Consider the following 18,900-nt stretch of genomic DNA (forward strand, 5'->3'; position numbering starts at 1 on the left):
ACCTTCTGACATACGTTCTACATCTGGATATTGTATTTTAGTAGGAGGCAATTTGGTGTCCTGGAAAGCAAGAAACAGAATGTAGTTGCTCGGTCTAGTGCAGAAGCAGAATATCGAGCAATGGCTATGGCAACATGTGAGTTAGTCTGGACCAAACAATTGCTCAAGGAGTTGAAATTTGGTGAAACCAGTCGGATGGAACTTGTGTGCGATAATCAAGTTGCCCTTCATATTGCATCAAATCCGGTATTCCATGAGAGAACTAAACACATTGAGATTGATTGTCACTTCGTCGGAGAAAAGATACTTTCAGGAGAGATTGCTATAAAGTTTGTGAGGTCGAATGATCAACTTGCAAATATTTTTACCAAGTCTCTCACTGGTCCTCGTATTGATTATATATGTAACAAGCTCGGTACATATGATTTGTATGCACCGGCTTGAGGGGGAGTGTTAGTTTACAGCTATATATATAGTGTAGTCTTGTCTCACATTGGAATAGGAGTAGTATGTCCTTGTATAGTATAGCTATAAATAAGGACCTCTTGTATTGTATTATATTGAAGATCCAATATCAATAACATATTTTCTCCCGTGCTTTCTCACAGAATCTTTCTCCATCTCTCTTCTTCTTCAAATCTCTTTGTTGTTACACTTTGCGAATGGTCCACAAACTGTGGTTAAAGGAATAGGAGAAGTGCAAATTCTTTCCTCTGTTTCTTTAAACTCGGTTTTATACTTCGGAATCCCCGTTTAATTTTATCTCTATTAGCTAATTAACCAAAAGCCTAAATTGCAACGACACCTAACTCTGTTGTTATGCAAACAGGACCGGAGTACGGGGAGGACGATTGGAACAGGACATAAGTCACACGGACTATACCATATTGTCCAAGCCTCGATCACCATTTTCCTTTACTTCCATTGCCTCCACTGATCTTCTCCACAGCCGTCTCGGCCATCCAAGTCTCACTAAACTACAGAAATTAGTTCCTAGTCTTTCTTAGTTGTCTTTATTCGAATGTGAGACATGTTAACTGGGAAAGACACTCACACTTCTTTTTCCGAACGAGACAATAATAGAGCTTTATCTATGTTTGACATTGTGCACTCAGACATATGGGGTCCAAGTTCGTGTTATGTCAAGTTTAGGGTTTCATTATTTTGTAACCTTCATTAATGACTATTCTTGTTGCACATGGGTATTTTTAATGAACAATCGTTCTGAACTGTTCTCTATTTTTTAAAAGTTTTGTGCAGAGATTCGTAATCAATTTGATGTTTCAATAAAGTTATTACGCAGTGATAATGCCAAGGAGTACTTATCATATCCCTTTGTCAGTTTATGTCATCTCAGGAAATTATTCACCAGACTTGTGTATATACTCCACAACAAAATGGAGTTGCCGAACGAAAAATTCGGCATCTCATCGAAACTGCCCGTACCTTACCTATACACCATCATATGCCTCTTCGTTTTTGGGGGGATGCCATTCTCACTGCTTGTTATCTAATGAACCGTATGTCCTCTACTTTGCTGCGACTATACATCATCATATGCCTCTTCGTTTTTGGGGGGATGCCATTCTCACTGCTTGTTATCTAATTAACCGTATGTCCTCTACTTTGCTACGACATCAGAGTCCTCATTCCATTCTCTTTCCAGTACAAAGTTCTCATCATCTTCCATTGTGAATATTCGGTTATATTTGTTTTATTCATTACAATAATGGGTATGATAAACTTTAAGCCAACTCGGTTAAATGTGTCTTCCTAGGATACTTTCATCTCCAAAAAGGTTACAGATGTTGTGATCCAACTACAAATAAATATTTTATCTCAGCGGATGTAACTTTCTTTGAGACATCTCCTTATTTTTCACCAAATACTACAAACACGAATCTAATTCCCCAAGCTCTGCTTGTTTTTATACTTCCCATACCACAAGTCAGCTCTTAGGTTAGCTCGGGTCCTCCTCTTCAAGTTTATACGTGACATCATCATTAACCCTAATAATAATTCTTCTCATGATCAGGTACATTGTTAGCTCCTGATGACTCATTACGTCACCCACTCCAGTCAGGCCTTCATCAGACACAACGACTCCACCCATTGCTATTCACAAATGTATTAGCACTACCTGAAATCAACACCTTATTTATAATTACTTGAGTTATCATCTTTTATCTCCATCATACTATACCTTTGTGTCCACTTTATCTTTTGTTCCTAACCTAAGACTGTTAGTGAAACATTTGAACATCCAGGGTGGACAGATGCCATGATGGAAGAAATGAATACTCTATAGGCCAATAACACTTGGGAGTTGGTTCAATTTTCAAAGGGCAAATTTACTGTTGGATGTCGTTGGGTCTATACAGTGAAAGTAGGTCCTGATGGCAAGATTGATCGATTGAAAGCTCGCCTTGTTGCCAAAGGATATACTCAGATATATGGCCTTGATTATGGTGACATTTTTTCTCCAGTTGCCAAAATTGCGTCTGTCTGGCTACTTATCTCTGTAGCAGCAATGCGTCATTGGACGCTTCATCAGCTGGATATTAAGAATGCATTTTTGCATGGAGAGCTAGCCGAGGAGGTATATATGGAGCAACCACTAGGATTTGTTGCTCAGGGGGAGTCACACTTAGTATGCTATCTAAAGCGATCACTTTATGGTTTGAAACAATCTCCAAGAGCATGGTTTGGGAGATTTAGTTCAGTGGTCCGGCAGTTTGGGATTGGGATGTCTCGAAGTGCAGCAGATCATTCTGTTTTTTTATCGGCGTGATGGTCCAGATAAATGTATCTACCTGTTAGTCTACGTTGATTACATCGTTATAACATGCAATAATCAAGAAGGAATTCTTTAGCTAAAGCAACATCTATCCAACAACTTTCAAACCAAAGATTTGGGAAAGTTAAAGTAATTTTGGAGATCGAGGTAGCACAATCCAAGACAGGCATTGCAATCTCACTAAGGAGGTATGCTTTGGATATTCCAGAGGAGGCATGTATGACAAATTGTAAATCGATTGATACTCCTATGGATCAGAATGTCAAACTTGTTCCTAGATAGGGGGAGCTGCTAGATGACCTAGGCAAATACCAAAGACTGGTTGGGAAATTGAATTATCTCACTATTACACGACTAGATATCTCATTCGCAATGAGTGTAGTTAGCCAGTTTCTTCAAGCCCCGCGTAAAGGTCATTCCGTATCCTCAGATACATAAAAAGAGCTCCATGACAAGTATTGATATATGAAGACAAGGGTCACCTTGATATTATTGGATATTCTAATGCAAATTAGGCAGGTTCTCCATCAGACAGACGTTCCACTTTGGATATTGTGTCATGATTGGAGGGAACTTAATCTCTTGGAAGAGCAAAAAGTAAGCGTTTTCGCTAGATCTAGTGCTGAAGGCGAATATCGAACTATGGCTCTTGCCAGTTGTGAGCTTATCTGGTTGAAACAACTTCTTCAAGTATTAAGGTGTGTAGACGTCAACCAGATGAAGCTAATATGCGACAATCAAGATGCGCTTCACATTGCCTCAAATCCTGTTTTTCATGAGAGGACAAAACATATAGAGGTGGACGGTCATTTCATTTGACAGAAGATTGAGTCAGGATGTATAACCACCAGTTTTGCTAGCTCGAATGATTGACCGGCATATGTTCTTACTAAATCATTGACGTCCTTGTAATAAGCCTGGAGCTTATGATATGTACGCTCCAGCTTGAGAGGGAGCGTTGAGATATGATGTGATTTGCATAAAATCATGATGATTTGATTAGGAGATATTATGTGATTGGCATAGAATCATGATGATTTGATTAGGGATCTTAGGTATTTGATTAGAATTTGATTATGTAATTATACATTTACCAAATATGGACACTTTGTAATAGCTATAAATCCCCAACCAAGCTTGAGGGAATAATCAAGCTTTCTGCCTAAGTCTCAGTCTCTGCATAAATATTTAGCTAAATCATACGTGTGAAGAAGAGATGCACGGATGTCCCAGTGAGTAGGTGTGAGAGGTTGGCAATGGTGGGTCTAAGGAAAGGCAGAGGTAGGCCAAAGAAGTATTGGAGAGATGTGATTAGGAAGGACATGATGCATCTTCATCTTATTGAGGACCTGCACACGTTTTTCTTCGATATTACTCCCGTATTTTATTACTCTTCGTTTTTATTACTACCTGCTATTTTTTGCTTCAGTTATCTTATTTTTCTTGTTTTTATTACTGTTTCTTTTACCATCGCTTCTTCAGCGGCGTATTTATTTTTCACGACCGTTGGGATTATGCCTTCCTTGAGCCGAGAGGCTATCGGAAACAGTCTCTCTACCTTTACAAGGTAGGGGTAAGGTTTGCGTACAATTACTCTTCTCAGACCCTACTTGTGAGATTTCACCGGGTTTGTTATTTTGTTGTTGTATAAAAACACTTATAATAGAACTAACAATTGTATAAATCAAAACTAGAACAAAAGACATCGACAGAGAAATATCACTAGTGAAATTCCACGGTCTGGATGATAATTCAAAGTTGAAGTTCTTTTAGCCGAATAAGCCTTTAGAGCACTTAAATCAGTTTGATGCACTGGAAAATCTGATTGGTTGACATTTTCTTACGGTTAGGTTAATTTTGGGACTTCGAACTTGTTTTTGTACTTTATGAAAATATTCCTCCAAGTTTATTGAAACTTAAGTGAATTTAAGTATTGTAATCAGAGGCGGACCCAGGATTTGAGTACGACGGGGGCACCATTGTATGCTAATTACTAGCGATAAAATTTGGCGAGCAACTCTTTGAAAACTCAATGATTATGATGACTTTTCATCCAAGTATAAATAAATAAAAGTTCTAAAGTAATAGAAATCATCGAACAAAGAGAGAGATTTCTTCGCAAAATAGGTACTACGGAAAGGGAAGGTATTTGATTTAAGATTGTTTCAAACTTTAAAATTTCTTCTCAATTAAAAAAGGGGTCTATGATCAAAAAGGTGTTCAAACATCATAAATTATCAAAAAACTTACTAAACAAATCTATATTAAGGGTGTCCAAATAGTTAAAGAACTGAAGAAAAGTCTCAAACTCTTAATTAGTTGTCATTGCTGAGCCAGAGTTGACGGATATCCGCTACTTTGTTAAAGTGATTTTTGAAGAAAGTTCTGGCAGAAGGATTTGTATTTTTCTACTTCTGAAGTGCGATAAGTTGCAATTTGAGGCTTTTACTTTTAAGGGAGGGATTTGAAAAAGAATAAAATAAGTAAGTTGACTATTATGTGTAAACATTAGTTGAATTAAAAGAAGTAAACTAAAAAGGAGAGGAGAAAGATATGAAAATGTGTTTTGAACCCACGACATCCAGCAAAGGCAGAAACTTAAGCGCCCCACAAAACCACTCCTCTAGTTCGCCTCTTTAAGGGGTCACAACTGTATGCAGATAAATATATATATATATATATATATACATATATAGTTTTGCCTACGCTAATGGGGTCCCGTGACCCCTCAAGCCTCAATGTAGGTCCGCTTCTGATCGTAATTACAAGATTAATCACACAACACAAAATTACAGCCCAACCAAAAAGAAAAATATGAATTTTCTTCTTTCACAATAATCAAATTTTACAATTATTAAAGACATTGTATTCTTGGAAAAGTCAAAGCATGCTTTTGAGAATGTAGATGAAAACGGAAGTTAATACAAATCAATTTTGTTGGAAGCAACCGAAAAAGAAAATCAAATAGAAAGCGAGAATAGAATTGTTGGAGACGAGAGAGGCGAGTGTGGAGCGGGGCTTGGGGATGGCGGAGAGCAATGGAGACGACTAGAGGTTTCTTCTCGTTTAAAATAGGGAAATGAAGCAAAAACGTCAGAAGCAAGAGTCGAAACAACAACCATGAAGCCAATTTGAACACTCTTTACTGTCGGGCTACTTTTCTTGGTTGTGTGAAAGGTGTTCAAGGTTTAATGCATATAAGTATGAACTAATTATTTTACCTATATACACAGTATAATTTTCTTTCCGGTGAAGGGTGTCGAGTGATCCGCCTTAACACACTGTAGCTTCACCACAGATTTTCACATTCTATATGTACAAGAAATGATTATCATTGTACGGTCAGACTGGTCATTTGGTCTCACTTTCTACTACTTGATCCAATCCGAATCAACCATTTAGAGCCCTCTTGGTACCATTCCCTTAGCCAATCTGGTTGTGTCATCCCAGAGATTGGTCTAACAGCCTAATGCAACAACAACAACAATAACAAACCCAGTTGGATCGCACAAGTGGGGTTTGGGGAGCGTAATGTGTACGCAGACCTTACCTCTACCTTATGAAGTAGAGAGGCTGTTTTACTTAGGTGGAGCAATCCGAACTCTCGACAGAATATAAAAGAGGACCACTGTAAACACCTCAACGAACTCATGTGGACACTCCTCAGCCCGAGGACAATCTCTCAAATACATATGTTGATGTTGTTGACCCGTTTTTCTTTTATTTGCTGATTCCTCTCAATGAAATTTTCCATGTTGCACTAAGTTACTTACGGATGTATGCATGCGGTCTGGGAACACTTTGGGATGTTTCCGGTAGACCCTCGGCTAACAACCTAATGCAAGTTCTTGTAAAAACCATCGGTAAAATCTGATGTATGTTTTAGATTCCTTATAAACCAGTGTCGTACTGGTTCAGTTATCTCATCATATAGAGTATTCCTACTAGTGATCCTATTGCCTTGTCTTTTTTTCTTCACACCGTTCAGCATCTTTATCCTTAGCAAGGTCACGTACTTGTTACCAGTCCGAACAAAACTAGTAATAGGAAAGAATGTAGAGACATAATTGTTTTAGGCCTGGACTTGTGCAAGCTGCTTGTGATTTTACTTGTCATTGTAGTGCCAGATGAGCGTCTAGGAGATCACAAGCATACTATGACACCACATATGGAACTGGTGAATTTACCAAAACACATGGATATACCCAATTGTCCACTAACTAAAGGTTGCAGCACATTAGTTAGTAGCAAGGGACTGAAATTACTAGACAGAATGTTCATATAGACCGATATGCTCTAGGAGATTCTCTCGGCAATGTGTCTCATATCGATAAAAAGCTAGAGCTGGGGTCCATTTCATCCCCTTTTGCTGTTGTCGAATGTGGGTTGCAATTTCTTCCTAGTTTCCCTTCTTTCTGGAGGATAAGACAGGAATTTTTTTTAAAAAAAAGGGCATTACTGGGATCGTTGAGACGGATACCAAAACCAGCACTGGTTTGAAGAGAGGCTTAGTTAAAATGGAACTTGCTCCGGACAAAAAAAATGAAGCAATAAAAGAGATGATAGTTCCTTCCTTAACTAAAATGTGAGTTCTATTTAGACTCTAGCTGGACTCTTCAATAAGATCAAATGCCTGTACAACCAACAAGTCGTAGCACCGATTTGACAAAGTTCACATATTTAGAGACCAAAAACCTGATTTTTTGAATCATGGCATCCCAAGAAATTTCCCATTAGCTTACCTTGGCTGCTTGTTTCCTTTAAAACTGCTGCATGCACTCCTAGTTACTGAATTCGAGAGCGCTGACTAATTATTTTGCAGTTTACAGATTTTGTGGTTACTTGACTAATTTATTGCACTAACTTTGTTATCAGGGAAAAAGCGTATAATCAATGGTATAGTGCCCAGTGCTCACTGATATTGAAAACCATAAATTTTGTTCAGAATCTTCTGAAGAACCCCCCCCCCCCCCCCCCCCCCCCCCAAAAAAAAAAAAAAAAAAAAGAAAAGAAAAAGAAAAAAAAAGATCTGTCCCTAACGTTATTGCTCTTGTACGTAACCATCAATAAACGTATGCTACAATTTTGTGTACTTACCCATCAATAATCGTATCTCACAATATTGTATGGTTCAGCCTGGTAGAGATCGTTCGACGATATCACAACCATGTGGAAGCAGAAAAAGAGATCTCTGGAGATGTTTCTGACACAGAGGTATTTGTGTAGTTTGTCTTGATTAATTAGTTCTCTCTTTACAGATTAAGATTCTCTCCGGATACCTGAAATACGTCAACTTTAATAACTCTATGTACAGCATCAAGCAACTCCTTAGACACATAGTCCCCCTCCCCCCCATCCCGAAGAAAAATTGCACTGTAGCATCTGAGTGCAACTTCCTGCATTCTGAGTAGGTCTATAGACACTAACATACATGTCCGGTTGGTGTGCCACCTGACTTGAAGGTCCAACCTCGTATGTAGTGATTACGATAGTAACTTGTCATCATAGTGCCTAACAATGTATATTTTGAGAAGAAGAAAAGACTTCTTGTATTTCTGTGTATGTTTACATCCCATGAGCGAGGGAATTTATACAAATCTCCTAAACCTAATTAAGGAAATAAAATAAATCTATACAATCAGTCCAGCTATCAAATAAAATCAAATCTTCTAAATATAATCAAATCTCCTAAAATCATGCTAATCAACAATCTCCTAAATATAATCAAATCTCCTGAAATCATGTTAATCAACCAAAAAGTATCTCGCTAGACACTATTAGTTTTTTATTGGACCTAAAAAAAAAACCTCTGAAGTTATTCTTCATATATGGAATAACTTATTATCAATTAATTGTGTGTTATTCAATTTCTCTGGTAATCATTTTACAGTCCAAGTACTGAAAGTTACCTATCCTTGTGAGGTGGAAATAGCACTCTAAATATGCAAGCTTCATGACAGTGGGAGAACTGTTACAAACAGTAGAAAGGTACTGACCTTCATGCTTCTCTTTCATTTCTTGAAAGGTATAGTACTGATTCTCTGTCCCTATTTGAAAGGCAACTCGAGGAGCCTGATGTTGATGGTCTCAGTGTGACTGACCTTGTCCATTTGGAAAACCAACTGCAATCTGCTCTGATGCAAGCCAGATCTCGGAAGGTTATAACGGATTCCTCTGTGTCTTTTTCTTCCATATTTAAAGTTGCATCATTTGGAACTCTGGTGTTGAACTGTGCAGAAAAGCTCCAGCTGCCCTTATTGCCTCAAGCTTACTAGCTAGCACCTGAAACCAGGGCAGTGTTGATATCGCTACATCATCATGTTTTTTAGGCGTTACAACCCCTAGCTAGTGTAGTTCAGTGTTCTCATTCTTTATCTCTCTTGTAATCTTATCCCAGCTAGTGATTTGTTAGTTTGTCTTGATTTACTTTCTAGTCCTCTAATTTTTCATGATTTCACCAGCTACTCCTTTTACTTCCATTTACCTCACTTTGTCTTTTTACAAGTATTTCCATGTCTTTTTAAGTGTGGTTTAACATTTATTTCTCCTTGGAAGCAAATTTAACTTGTTTTGTTTTATACAGACACATTTGATGGTTGAATATATCAAGAGTCTTCAAGAGAAGGTAAGTCTCGGCTGCTACTCTCACAAATGTGTTTGGTATATGACGGAAAACATTTCTTGGAAAATGTCTGCGAAAAATCACTTTTTTCTGAAAGATATTTTGTGGAAAACGATTTCAGTGTTTGGTTGGAAAATGGAAGAATGGAAATATTTATCTCCAAAAACATTAACTAAATCTTTATAATGACGTTAGCTAACATGACAATGTTTTGATAATCAAGAGTTGGATAGTTGTGCATGAAGTTAAAGAGTTGTGATAGTTGTGAAGAAAAGGACTTTGGGCTGAAAGTCAGGAAAGTCATTGTTCCGCGTTCGGTGAAAAATATTTTCCTTCAGAAAAATATTTTCTAATAGAACACCAGAAAATGACTTATTCTCCGAAAAAATCCTTCAGTTCGTCCACCGCACTTCAGCACTTCATGTGAACTCAAGAGTTTGGTCTGTCATTTGCACTTTCATTTCCTGTGAAGTTACTCTATCATAGCCATGTTATCCCTTTGTCTTTGGCTCCCCGGATATCGACTCATATTATGCTATATTTGCATGGATTAGTTTCGTGTGACCACCTAGAACTTGCATGCCATCTTAATTCAAATTCTTAAGCATAGATGATTTCAACCAATACTGATCCATGATCAGCAGGACTAAAATGTGCCAGGGGTTTTTACTACCAAACTCACAATCTAGGCTTCTCATCTTCCTGAAACAAGTGCCCCTTGGAACCACAGCATTGTGACGGAGGAGAGAACAACTTGTGATCTTGAATACCTGAGCCTAAGATCATATTTTATCTACCACTGCATAAGATAAAGTGTAAATTATTTTTGAACGACTGATAGAATAGTTTTTGTTCCTTTAAGTCCTTCTTGTGAAGGGAAGCCTTGGCGTAACTGGTAAAGTTGCTGCCATGTGACCAGGAAGTCACGGATTCGAGCCGTTAAAACAGCACCATGCAGAAACGCAGGGTAAGGCGGCGTACAATAGACCCTTGTGGTCCGGCCCTTCCCCGGACCCCGCAGCGGGAGCTTAGTGCACCGAGCTGCCCTTTTTTTTTAAGTCGTGTTACTTGTCCACAGCTCTACCTACTTCTGTTAAAATTCTGGAGCTACTATATAAGTCAAATGAGTTCTCCTGGAATTTCTACTCTGTGACCAGAATACATTATTATTTGAGGGAGAATTAATATGATGTTAAGTTGCCATTACACTACGCGTGACAGAAGATATGACCTTAGACTCTTCTCTGCAGGAAAAACTGCTGAGGGAAGAAAACAAACTTCTGGAAGACAGGGTAAATCTTAAATGATAGATCTTCTCTTTTGCTAGCACAAATTAGGTGTTGGCTGTATAGATATATGTTCCATGGTTTTCTAAATGACGAAATAAATGTGCATATGCACCTACAGATAGCTATGATCAAGAAAAACAGAGAAGTGAATGGGATGGCTTCGGATTTCACTAACCGAGCACCAGTCCGCATGATTTGTGGACAGCAGAGAGCGACGCTGAATTTCCTCTAGTTATCATTGTATATGTCAAGTATTCTTGTAGTCTCTACTGGAACAATTTGCCAAATCTATCTGCTGCTTCTAACTTGGCACCTCTACTTTGTAATTCCCATTTGTATGAAGGATCATGCTGTACCTGAAACGCTGCATATTAGGAATGTCCAAAATTAATATTAGTAAAAGATATTGGTGTAATAATTATAAAGAAATATTTAATTGTTCATCTGTAAGACCAACTATAATGAGCTCTTTTTTCCATTTCAAATGTGTAGGGATTCAGTAATGTCTTACTCATGTCTTTTAATTTCATTTGTTGGTGATTTTTGTTTATTTATGTACCTGTGTATCCTCTCCTAAACATTTTTATTCTGAATGCTACAGTCCATTCTGGGGAAAATAGGAAAAGCTTATGTCTTTGATATTTCATTCTAAGAAATACGTACTGTTTATTCTTTGGGAAAGTTGCTCAATCATTCCTCCCGTTGCAGTATTCATTCTCAGTGTAGAAGCTAAGGAATGAGGATCTTGTTATTGGAGCAGTAGCACGTTTAAAAGGTTAGGCTAAAAGGAACGATTTTTTTGACTAAATCTATGGGAGTAGGTCTATTTTTATTCTTTAAATATAATTCTGAGCATTTTTAGTCCCTTGACTTTCTTTAAAGTGGTTCTTTATTTTGCTTTTGCTTTTGCCTTTGTTATATTAAGTAAGTGGAGATGACAGAACCTATGAAGTTTTTCTCTTTAAGTTAGTAGGGGTCGACTTAATTAATCCCCTCATATGTAATTCTTAATTTCTTTTTTCAATTTATCTTCTTTGAAATTAATTTTCTCTTTTGTATGTTTGTCTTCTCTGGTAATAGTTATTCTCGAACTACTTGGCTTTGTTGTGGAACTGTCGAAGTTAGGTTACGTGAATGCACTGAAATTAAAGGAATAACAGTACAACTCTTGGAATCAGTTTTTTTATAAAACTGAAAACCGGCATAATGTAATGTAAAGTTTGTACATAATGTAGCAACTTAATAATTTTAGATTATGTTTATTTTTTATTATGCCTTATTAATAATATTTATTTTATGCGATTTTATTATCTTTATTGTTGAATATTTTAGTACAATGCCATGGCTCATGTTATATTTTATGTTATTTTCTTGAAAAATATCTTATATAGTTATGTTTTACTAGGATTAAGAAAATATTTGGAGCACAAATTCTATGATTTGTGCTATGAAAACTTTATGAAAAAAATTCAAAAATACCCTAAAACCCAAAATCCGACTTTATTGGTTTGGTTTGGTTTTTAGATTTAATAACTCGACACAATTGATTTGGTTTGGTAATTAAAAAATCCGAACTAACCCGACCTATGTACACACCTAACACAAACTAAGAAGGACCACATGGCGGGCGTATTTTCTTAGGTTTCTTCCTATATGCTTTATTTTTGTTATCCTGGTTTATATGCTCCGGAAATTTTTATGTCTGATCCGTCATCTAACCTACTTAAATAATCTAAAAGCTTGGCCCTGTGGCCCCAGCTGCATGCTCAAACACCGTTACTTATATAAAATAAAAAAACTAGTAGGTCATAAAAATAGTTAACCCGTGACTTTAAAATCTTGGATTCGGCGTTGGATTAAAGAATAGTACTCCTACTATACTATGGTTTAACAAGATTTATAGAGATCCTTGGCAAATACCCGGGCAGGAAAACTATTTACCCGCCCCTACCCATGTGGTTTGACCCCTACCCATTTTTTTTTTAATACCAGTCAAAGCCAATCAAATGAAGTCAAACTAAGCTACTAAATCAAGCCAAGCATAGCCAATTCATGCCAAGCCGAGCAAATCAAGTCAAGTCAATTCAAATCCAGCCAAGCCAAATGGTTAATGGGTATAGGGGGTAATAAGTTTAAATTGGATAGGTATATATTGTAAATAGTTTTCAAATGGGTAGGGTAATTATTTTAAGCTCAATGGATATTTTGCATAAATTGCTCAAGATTTATAGCCTGTTTGACCGACCATTTTTGTGCCAATGGTTTTTTTTTTTGGCCAAAAGAGCTTTTATCCAAATTAAGGTATTTGGCTAAGCTAATTTTAAAAGGACGAAAACGCATTTGAGTAGAAACAAAAGTAGTTTATGAGAAATTGAAAAAAAAAATTCTTCATAATTTTAAAAAAAAATATTTTTGAGAAAAATATACTTAGAAACACTTTTTAAAGTTTGGTCAAATATTAATTACTGCTCAAAAGTGATTTTAAAATTAATTAATCAAAAATAAACTACTTATCAAAAGTACTTTCTTAAAAATAATTTTTTTTTAAAAAATAAACTGAATTTAAAAACTTGACCAATCAAGCTATTAGTGCGGTTAAACAAGCAACAAACATCATTGATGCGGCCGAAACAATTAAGACCGACTTGGAGGCCCTAGAAAAGACAAGATTCAAGATTATTCACGCCTCCTGTTTGATAATGACAAAACATTTTCTGAAATTTATTTGTAAAAAATGAATTATAATTTTAAAAGAAAAAGGATTTCTGATGTTTGTTGAAGAATGGAAATATCTTTCGGGAAAACATTTTTTGATAACTGCTAATAAAAATAACAAAAAGAAGTATTAAATTGGTATTCCTTAACAGTTAACACTATATTCTTTATAATTTGTTTCAGAAAAAAAAACATATTTTTATATTAGAAAGTAGTTTAACTTTAAAAAAAAATTATTTTACCGTTACTAACATTATTTTATCGTTATAAATAATATATTTAATATCATAAATTTTACAAATATTTCTTTCTTTATTAAACTCAGTGCCTAATAAAGTATTAATGCCTAAAGTAAAGTTAAAAATTGATGCGAAGGCAAATGAATTATATTCAAAAGTGAAAAGAAGTCATTATTTGCATTTTAATTTGGTGAACTTTCTATCTAAGTTTTTTTTTTCTTTTTGGTGTGTGTGGACGGTAGAATGTAGGAATATATTTACACCGAAAAATGACAAAATATCCAAGAAATATTTTCAGGAAATATGAAGTAACAATATGAAATAAACGAGAGGCTTCACAGTTTGCATGAGCAGGGGCGGCAGGGGCCATGCCCTTGCTTTAGCTTAAGGAAGAAATCCAGGCTTTAGAGCTCAACTTAGGGATCAGGCCTATCATTGTTGATGATTTGCATGCGGGAGGATCATCGAAGGTTGGAGAAAGAGATAGAAAGCTGACTAGAGTAGGGGTAGAGGTCAGGGGCTGTGTATATTAAGCAGTGACCTTAATAACCGAGAGTCTTCTAAAACTCTCTGCCACAAATTAAAGAATTGAATTACCTTGCGCCGGTATCATTTCGCTTGAGCCGGGAACTTCTGTTTGCCTTGAGATAGGTATTCCTTCTTATAGATATCACCGAAAAAGCGGAAGACTAAGAAGACTTTGTCTCGCCCACGCCTAGGAAAAGAAAAGATCAGATTAGCAACGACTTTCGAATAAAGGATTTTCTTGCTTTTCATTATTCTCTCGGAGTTGAGTTATAGTTAGCAGATGGGATCTAATTCATTAGAGGAAGGGACGGTAATTAACTGATAGAACCTCTTCTCTTCTTTCAAATCGCAGCTCTCAAGTGAGAAGAAAAGGCACCCCACGGAGCGGTGGGAAAGCAAGAGCGTAGCAGGAAGAAGAAGTATGAAAGCAGCAAATCTTTCCTCCTCACCGAACTCAGTAGTTTTGATCCAAATCATATATTTATCTTTAAAAAATTATTGAATATGTATAAATTATTAATTTAGAACCTAGTAACTTAAAAGATCTCGAACCCACAAGATTCAAATCTTCTCTCCGCCTCTGTGCATGAGGTGGAGGGGAAATGCCAAGCTAAAGCGTTTTGAGTTTGAAACAACAGAACGATTCTCAGAAAGGAAATGCCATTACTATCGACTAATCCAACTTACAAATTCTGGGAAGGAATGCAGGTGCTCCGTTGAGATTGTGGATATCCTCTTGAGGAGATAATCTGAAGTATATACTCTCTCTCTCTTCAGTGGGTTTTCTTTTGGTACTGCTTTAGGGTAAACATGATAAATTCCATGCAAGTCGGTCGAGATATATACTATATATGTAGAGTATCACATACTGCTAGTAAGTAGAAGTAAGAATATATAATTGGCTAATACGTACAATTTGTTTCTAATTTCAGTCACACAGGTAAACTTTACCAGCAATTAATACAAAGTAGAGTAAATTATTGCCACATTAAGAAATATAACCAGATGATTATAAGAGTTTATATACACGGTGTGCGCTACTAGTCACTTACGTAGTATAACCTTAACTTTTGCTACTCATTTTTCCTCTTTTTCTCTCTCTACTTTTATCTTCCCAATATAAGAACGCATCTTCTCACCTCTATTGAGAAAAAAACGTATTGTAACCGTATGCCAGCTTCTTCTCTTGCACTCTCTTAATTAAGTCATATTTTCTATCGTCACTAAATTTTGCTTGTTATAGTTTTGAATTAGATTGATCAAATTTGCATAATATAAGTCTCACGGAATTAAATTTATGTGTTAGCCCTATATATAATATATTTCAATTGTATATGGACAATGTAAAGATTTTCTCTACATGCAATATTTCTGGATAGTTTAACCTAGATAACATGTTAATCAGTAGTAGTAGTAGTAGCTATTTTCATATCAGCTTATCAATTTATCAAAGAGATTTCATATAAATATTTTATATTCTTAGATGATTTGATTGACTAATTTCACATCCTCGGTTCATTCAAGATATTGCCTAGTAATCAGTAATGTGAGTTGAGAATAATGCCATCTCACATTCAAACTTCAACAAAGATAAATATACTTAGATATACTTGTACTAGTAATAGATAATAAATATCCTATAAATTTAATCGAGTTACCCACGAGTTGATCCGGACATTAACCACAAAAAAAATAAAGTTGCGCTATAATTATTGAGGCGGCACCGATGGAGTTGTAACCCAAATTCCAACATTGGCCTTTTTCGTCTTTTACAAGTAGTGAAGAGTTGTTGTGCACGCAAAATAAGGTAATTAATGGGTAACTGATAAAGTACACAATTGGCAGACAGAAGAGTAGATAGTGAGCCAAGTAAAATGCGCTATTTCCCGCTCCTTGTCAATTGCCATGCATACTTCCACATGTTGCCCATTTGAAAAACACGTGGTTCTCTTACCAAAACCCCGCGCTATCACCCAATTATGCTTTATACGTATGGGTGTTCGTCAATCGGAGATATTTAAATATTTTGATCCGAATTTTTATATTCGATTTCTTAAATATTATATTAATATCATACCTAATTATATTTAATATAATTTGATTTTTCTTTTTTTAATTTTAGTTTATTCGATCCGATAATTTTAATTTATTTAGTTTGAATATAACTAATACATAGGATCTTAGACTCTAATATTCTCATTAATTAAAGTACTCACAAAAATTTTAAAAATATATTCTAAGCTCATCTGACTATTGATAAAATCATTTCTCAAAACCAGCAAGTAACAACATCTTAGAGAGGAAAAATATATATAAAAGAAATAAAGTTGATTATTGAATATCTCTTGTTACTTGCTTATAATTAGTTGCTTAACTTGGAGAATACATCAAGAACTACCAACCTCAATGTCAAAGAAAAACATTATGTAACTTAATATATTATAATTAATAATATGTGCATTTTCTAACTTAGTAGTATATATTTTGGTTTGTATCGCTCCCGACTTCTGAGATCTCTAACCTCTGCCTGCCTTCACTTTAATTTCGGGAATGAATAGCAAAACCACAGAAGAAATGATGTACGACCAACGTAGCTACTCCGTCAACGAATTTGACCAAATCCACCAGCCACGCAGCTGCTGCATCCATGATTGCGCTACTCCAACTCCAACGTCTTAGGGATCGTTTGGTGCTGGACTAAATTAGTCCGGGATTATAATCCTACTCACATAGAAAGTGGGATAATATAATCTTAAGTTTGATGTGATAACAGGGGATAATGTGAGATATCTTATATTAAGCCTGAGATTAAATTTATAACATATTCGGATTTATATCGTCAACCAAATCCCATACATTATCCCACCTTATCCCACGTACCAAACAACCCCTAAGAGGATGTTTAGAAAATCACCTTATAATTGAATTTAAATATATGGGTATAATCACAATTTGACATTGTGTAACCTTGTAGTTACTTGGTCATAAAGTTTACATGATTAAGGGGATAGTTATACCCTTCAATTCTTAGGAGGAGTAAAAATTCCGCTATTTATTTATTAGACTCTTAACTCTAAGCCTACAATTAATAAAGTAAATAATTAAATTGCACGAAAAATATAAAAATTATACAAATACTATAAAACTCAAATATCAATATAGTATTATATGGGTCAAAAATTACTTTTGACATGATCAAACCATGTTAATATTAAGGAGGCACTCGCGTACTGCCACGTGTCGCCAGTACGACTTCGATAAAGGCCTACCCAATATCGAAGCGATCTCTTAAGAAGTGAAGGGCAGGGCCGATGAAGCTATTGAAGACCAAAGTCGAAGAGTCAGCCAAGATCGAGATCGAAGAGTCAGCGAAGATCAGGGTCGAGGTCGAGCACTCACCGTAATAGAGTGAATAACGACTAGTTTTAGGATAAGACTTCAGAGAAGAATATTTTAGTGGATATTCTCTGTACCTGTACTATTAGGGTATTCTAGGTATATGTTCTTCATAAATAGAAAGAGACACAAGGAAAAAGGGGACATAAGATATTCACTTGTAAGAAAATACATTGACTTTATAGAGAGAATCTGGCTTTATTGAAAGCACACGAGAAATATATTTTTACTAAGATTCTTGCATAACGTTTTCACTTGATCCAAGAACAACCTGAATATTCGCAGGCTCATCAATCATTCATCATTGTCAGAATGAGTATCCACAGATCTCATCCCTTTTCGGGTAGACTCACATGTTCTTATTTACTTCAACGCCATTCATTATTATTTATTATTATTTAATGTTATCCTCCTCCTTTTGAGTCATTGAATATTGTTAGTGTTGTTCACATTCATTGTCATTCTGTCAAAGATACATATTATATACTACAAAATCGGTTAACATATCTTTTGGATATTAATATTAGCTAAGATTGACTCTACTTTCTTTAAATCTAATTGGTTGAACCTAGATCTAAATTTTGGGTCAAACAGTTTGGCGCCGTCTATGGGGATCAAACCCACGACCATGTGGGGACTTCTTAGCCAATATTTTAGTTTCCTTTAGATCTACAACTCATGTGAGTTTCTAACCTAACAAACCACAAGGTTTTTCTCTTTCTCTACATGTACGAAAACTTACATGGCAGGTAACCAAGGAGACATGACTAAAGTGATAGGTGACTTCCTCGACAACCTCATAAACGCTATCAATGAGAGTTATGAAATGCTAGGCAATGACGTGACACCCACTGCCTCCCTCAGGCGTGACATGTCACCTCCCCCCGTTGTGGCACAACGAAATCAAATTGAAAAGAGGCCTCTACGTCCATAGGAGAAGGGACGCCACCGGCCATGAAAAAGCACCTTGAAGCGTGGTTGACCGATACATTAGTAAGTATGCTCAATAAACCTGCTCCACGCACGACCATCGAGACCGCAAGAGCCTATATGGTGTAACAAGAAGACGAACAGGGCGACTAACCAGACCCTCCAACACCAGGTATAACTCACAATGTTACTAACAATGCAGGTGACAACGTCCTCATTGCTGTTTTGAAGAAGATGGAAGAAATGAAGAATGAAAACAAAACGCTTAGAGATTAAATGAAAGAACACCAAGAACGAGTCGACAAGATACCGGGCGCCCCTAAGCTACTGCCAAATAGGGATGTGGGCAGATTCATAGACAGTAGTATAGCAAGGAAGCAACCC

At 36.2% G+C, this 18,900-nt stretch overlaps 1 protein-coding gene and 2 long non-coding RNA genes across 3 annotated transcripts in view; 1 reads left to right on the top strand and 2 right to left on the bottom strand.

Annotated features, from left to right (window-relative positions):
* LOC104116655 (agamous-like MADS-box protein AGL27) overlaps window positions 1-11,193 on the top strand; it is a 29,393-nt gene extending 18,200 nt beyond the window's left edge. Inside the window, exons 2-7 of the mRNA XM_009627555.4 lie at window positions 7,933-8,011; window positions 8,730-8,785; window positions 8,856-8,955; window positions 9,381-9,422; window positions 10,670-10,711; window positions 10,827-11,193. Of these exons, the coding sequence (XP_009625850.1) occupies window positions 7,933-8,011; window positions 8,730-8,785; window positions 8,856-8,955; window positions 9,381-9,422; window positions 10,670-10,711; window positions 10,827-10,940 (433 nt within the window). The 3' untranslated portion in view covers window positions 10,941-11,193. The remainder of the gene's footprint in view (window positions 1-7,932; window positions 8,012-8,729; window positions 8,786-8,855; window positions 8,956-9,380; window positions 9,423-10,669; window positions 10,712-10,826) is intronic.
* On the bottom strand, window positions 3,232-6,768 carry LOC138896941 (uncharacterized). Its single transcript, XR_011410569.1, has 3 exons — window positions 6,633-6,768; window positions 6,170-6,255; window positions 3,232-3,370 (listed from the first exon to the last, which is right to left on the bottom strand). It is a non-coding gene; the product is annotated as an uncharacterized lncRNA (long non-coding RNA).
* On the bottom strand, window positions 10,933-15,112 carry LOC138896940 (uncharacterized). Its single transcript, XR_011410568.1, has 3 exons — window positions 14,878-15,112; window positions 14,260-14,377; window positions 10,933-11,072 (listed from the first exon to the last, which is right to left on the bottom strand). It is a non-coding gene; the product is annotated as an uncharacterized lncRNA (long non-coding RNA).
* Between the last annotated feature and the right edge of the window lie 3,788 nt (window positions 15,113-18,900).

Source organism: Nicotiana tomentosiformis, chromosome 8 (genome assembly GCF_000390325.3).
Source record: "Nicotiana tomentosiformis chromosome 8, ASM39032v3, whole genome shotgun sequence".
Lineage (NCBI taxonomy): Eukaryota > Viridiplantae > Streptophyta > Magnoliopsida > Solanales > Solanaceae > Nicotiana > Nicotiana tomentosiformis.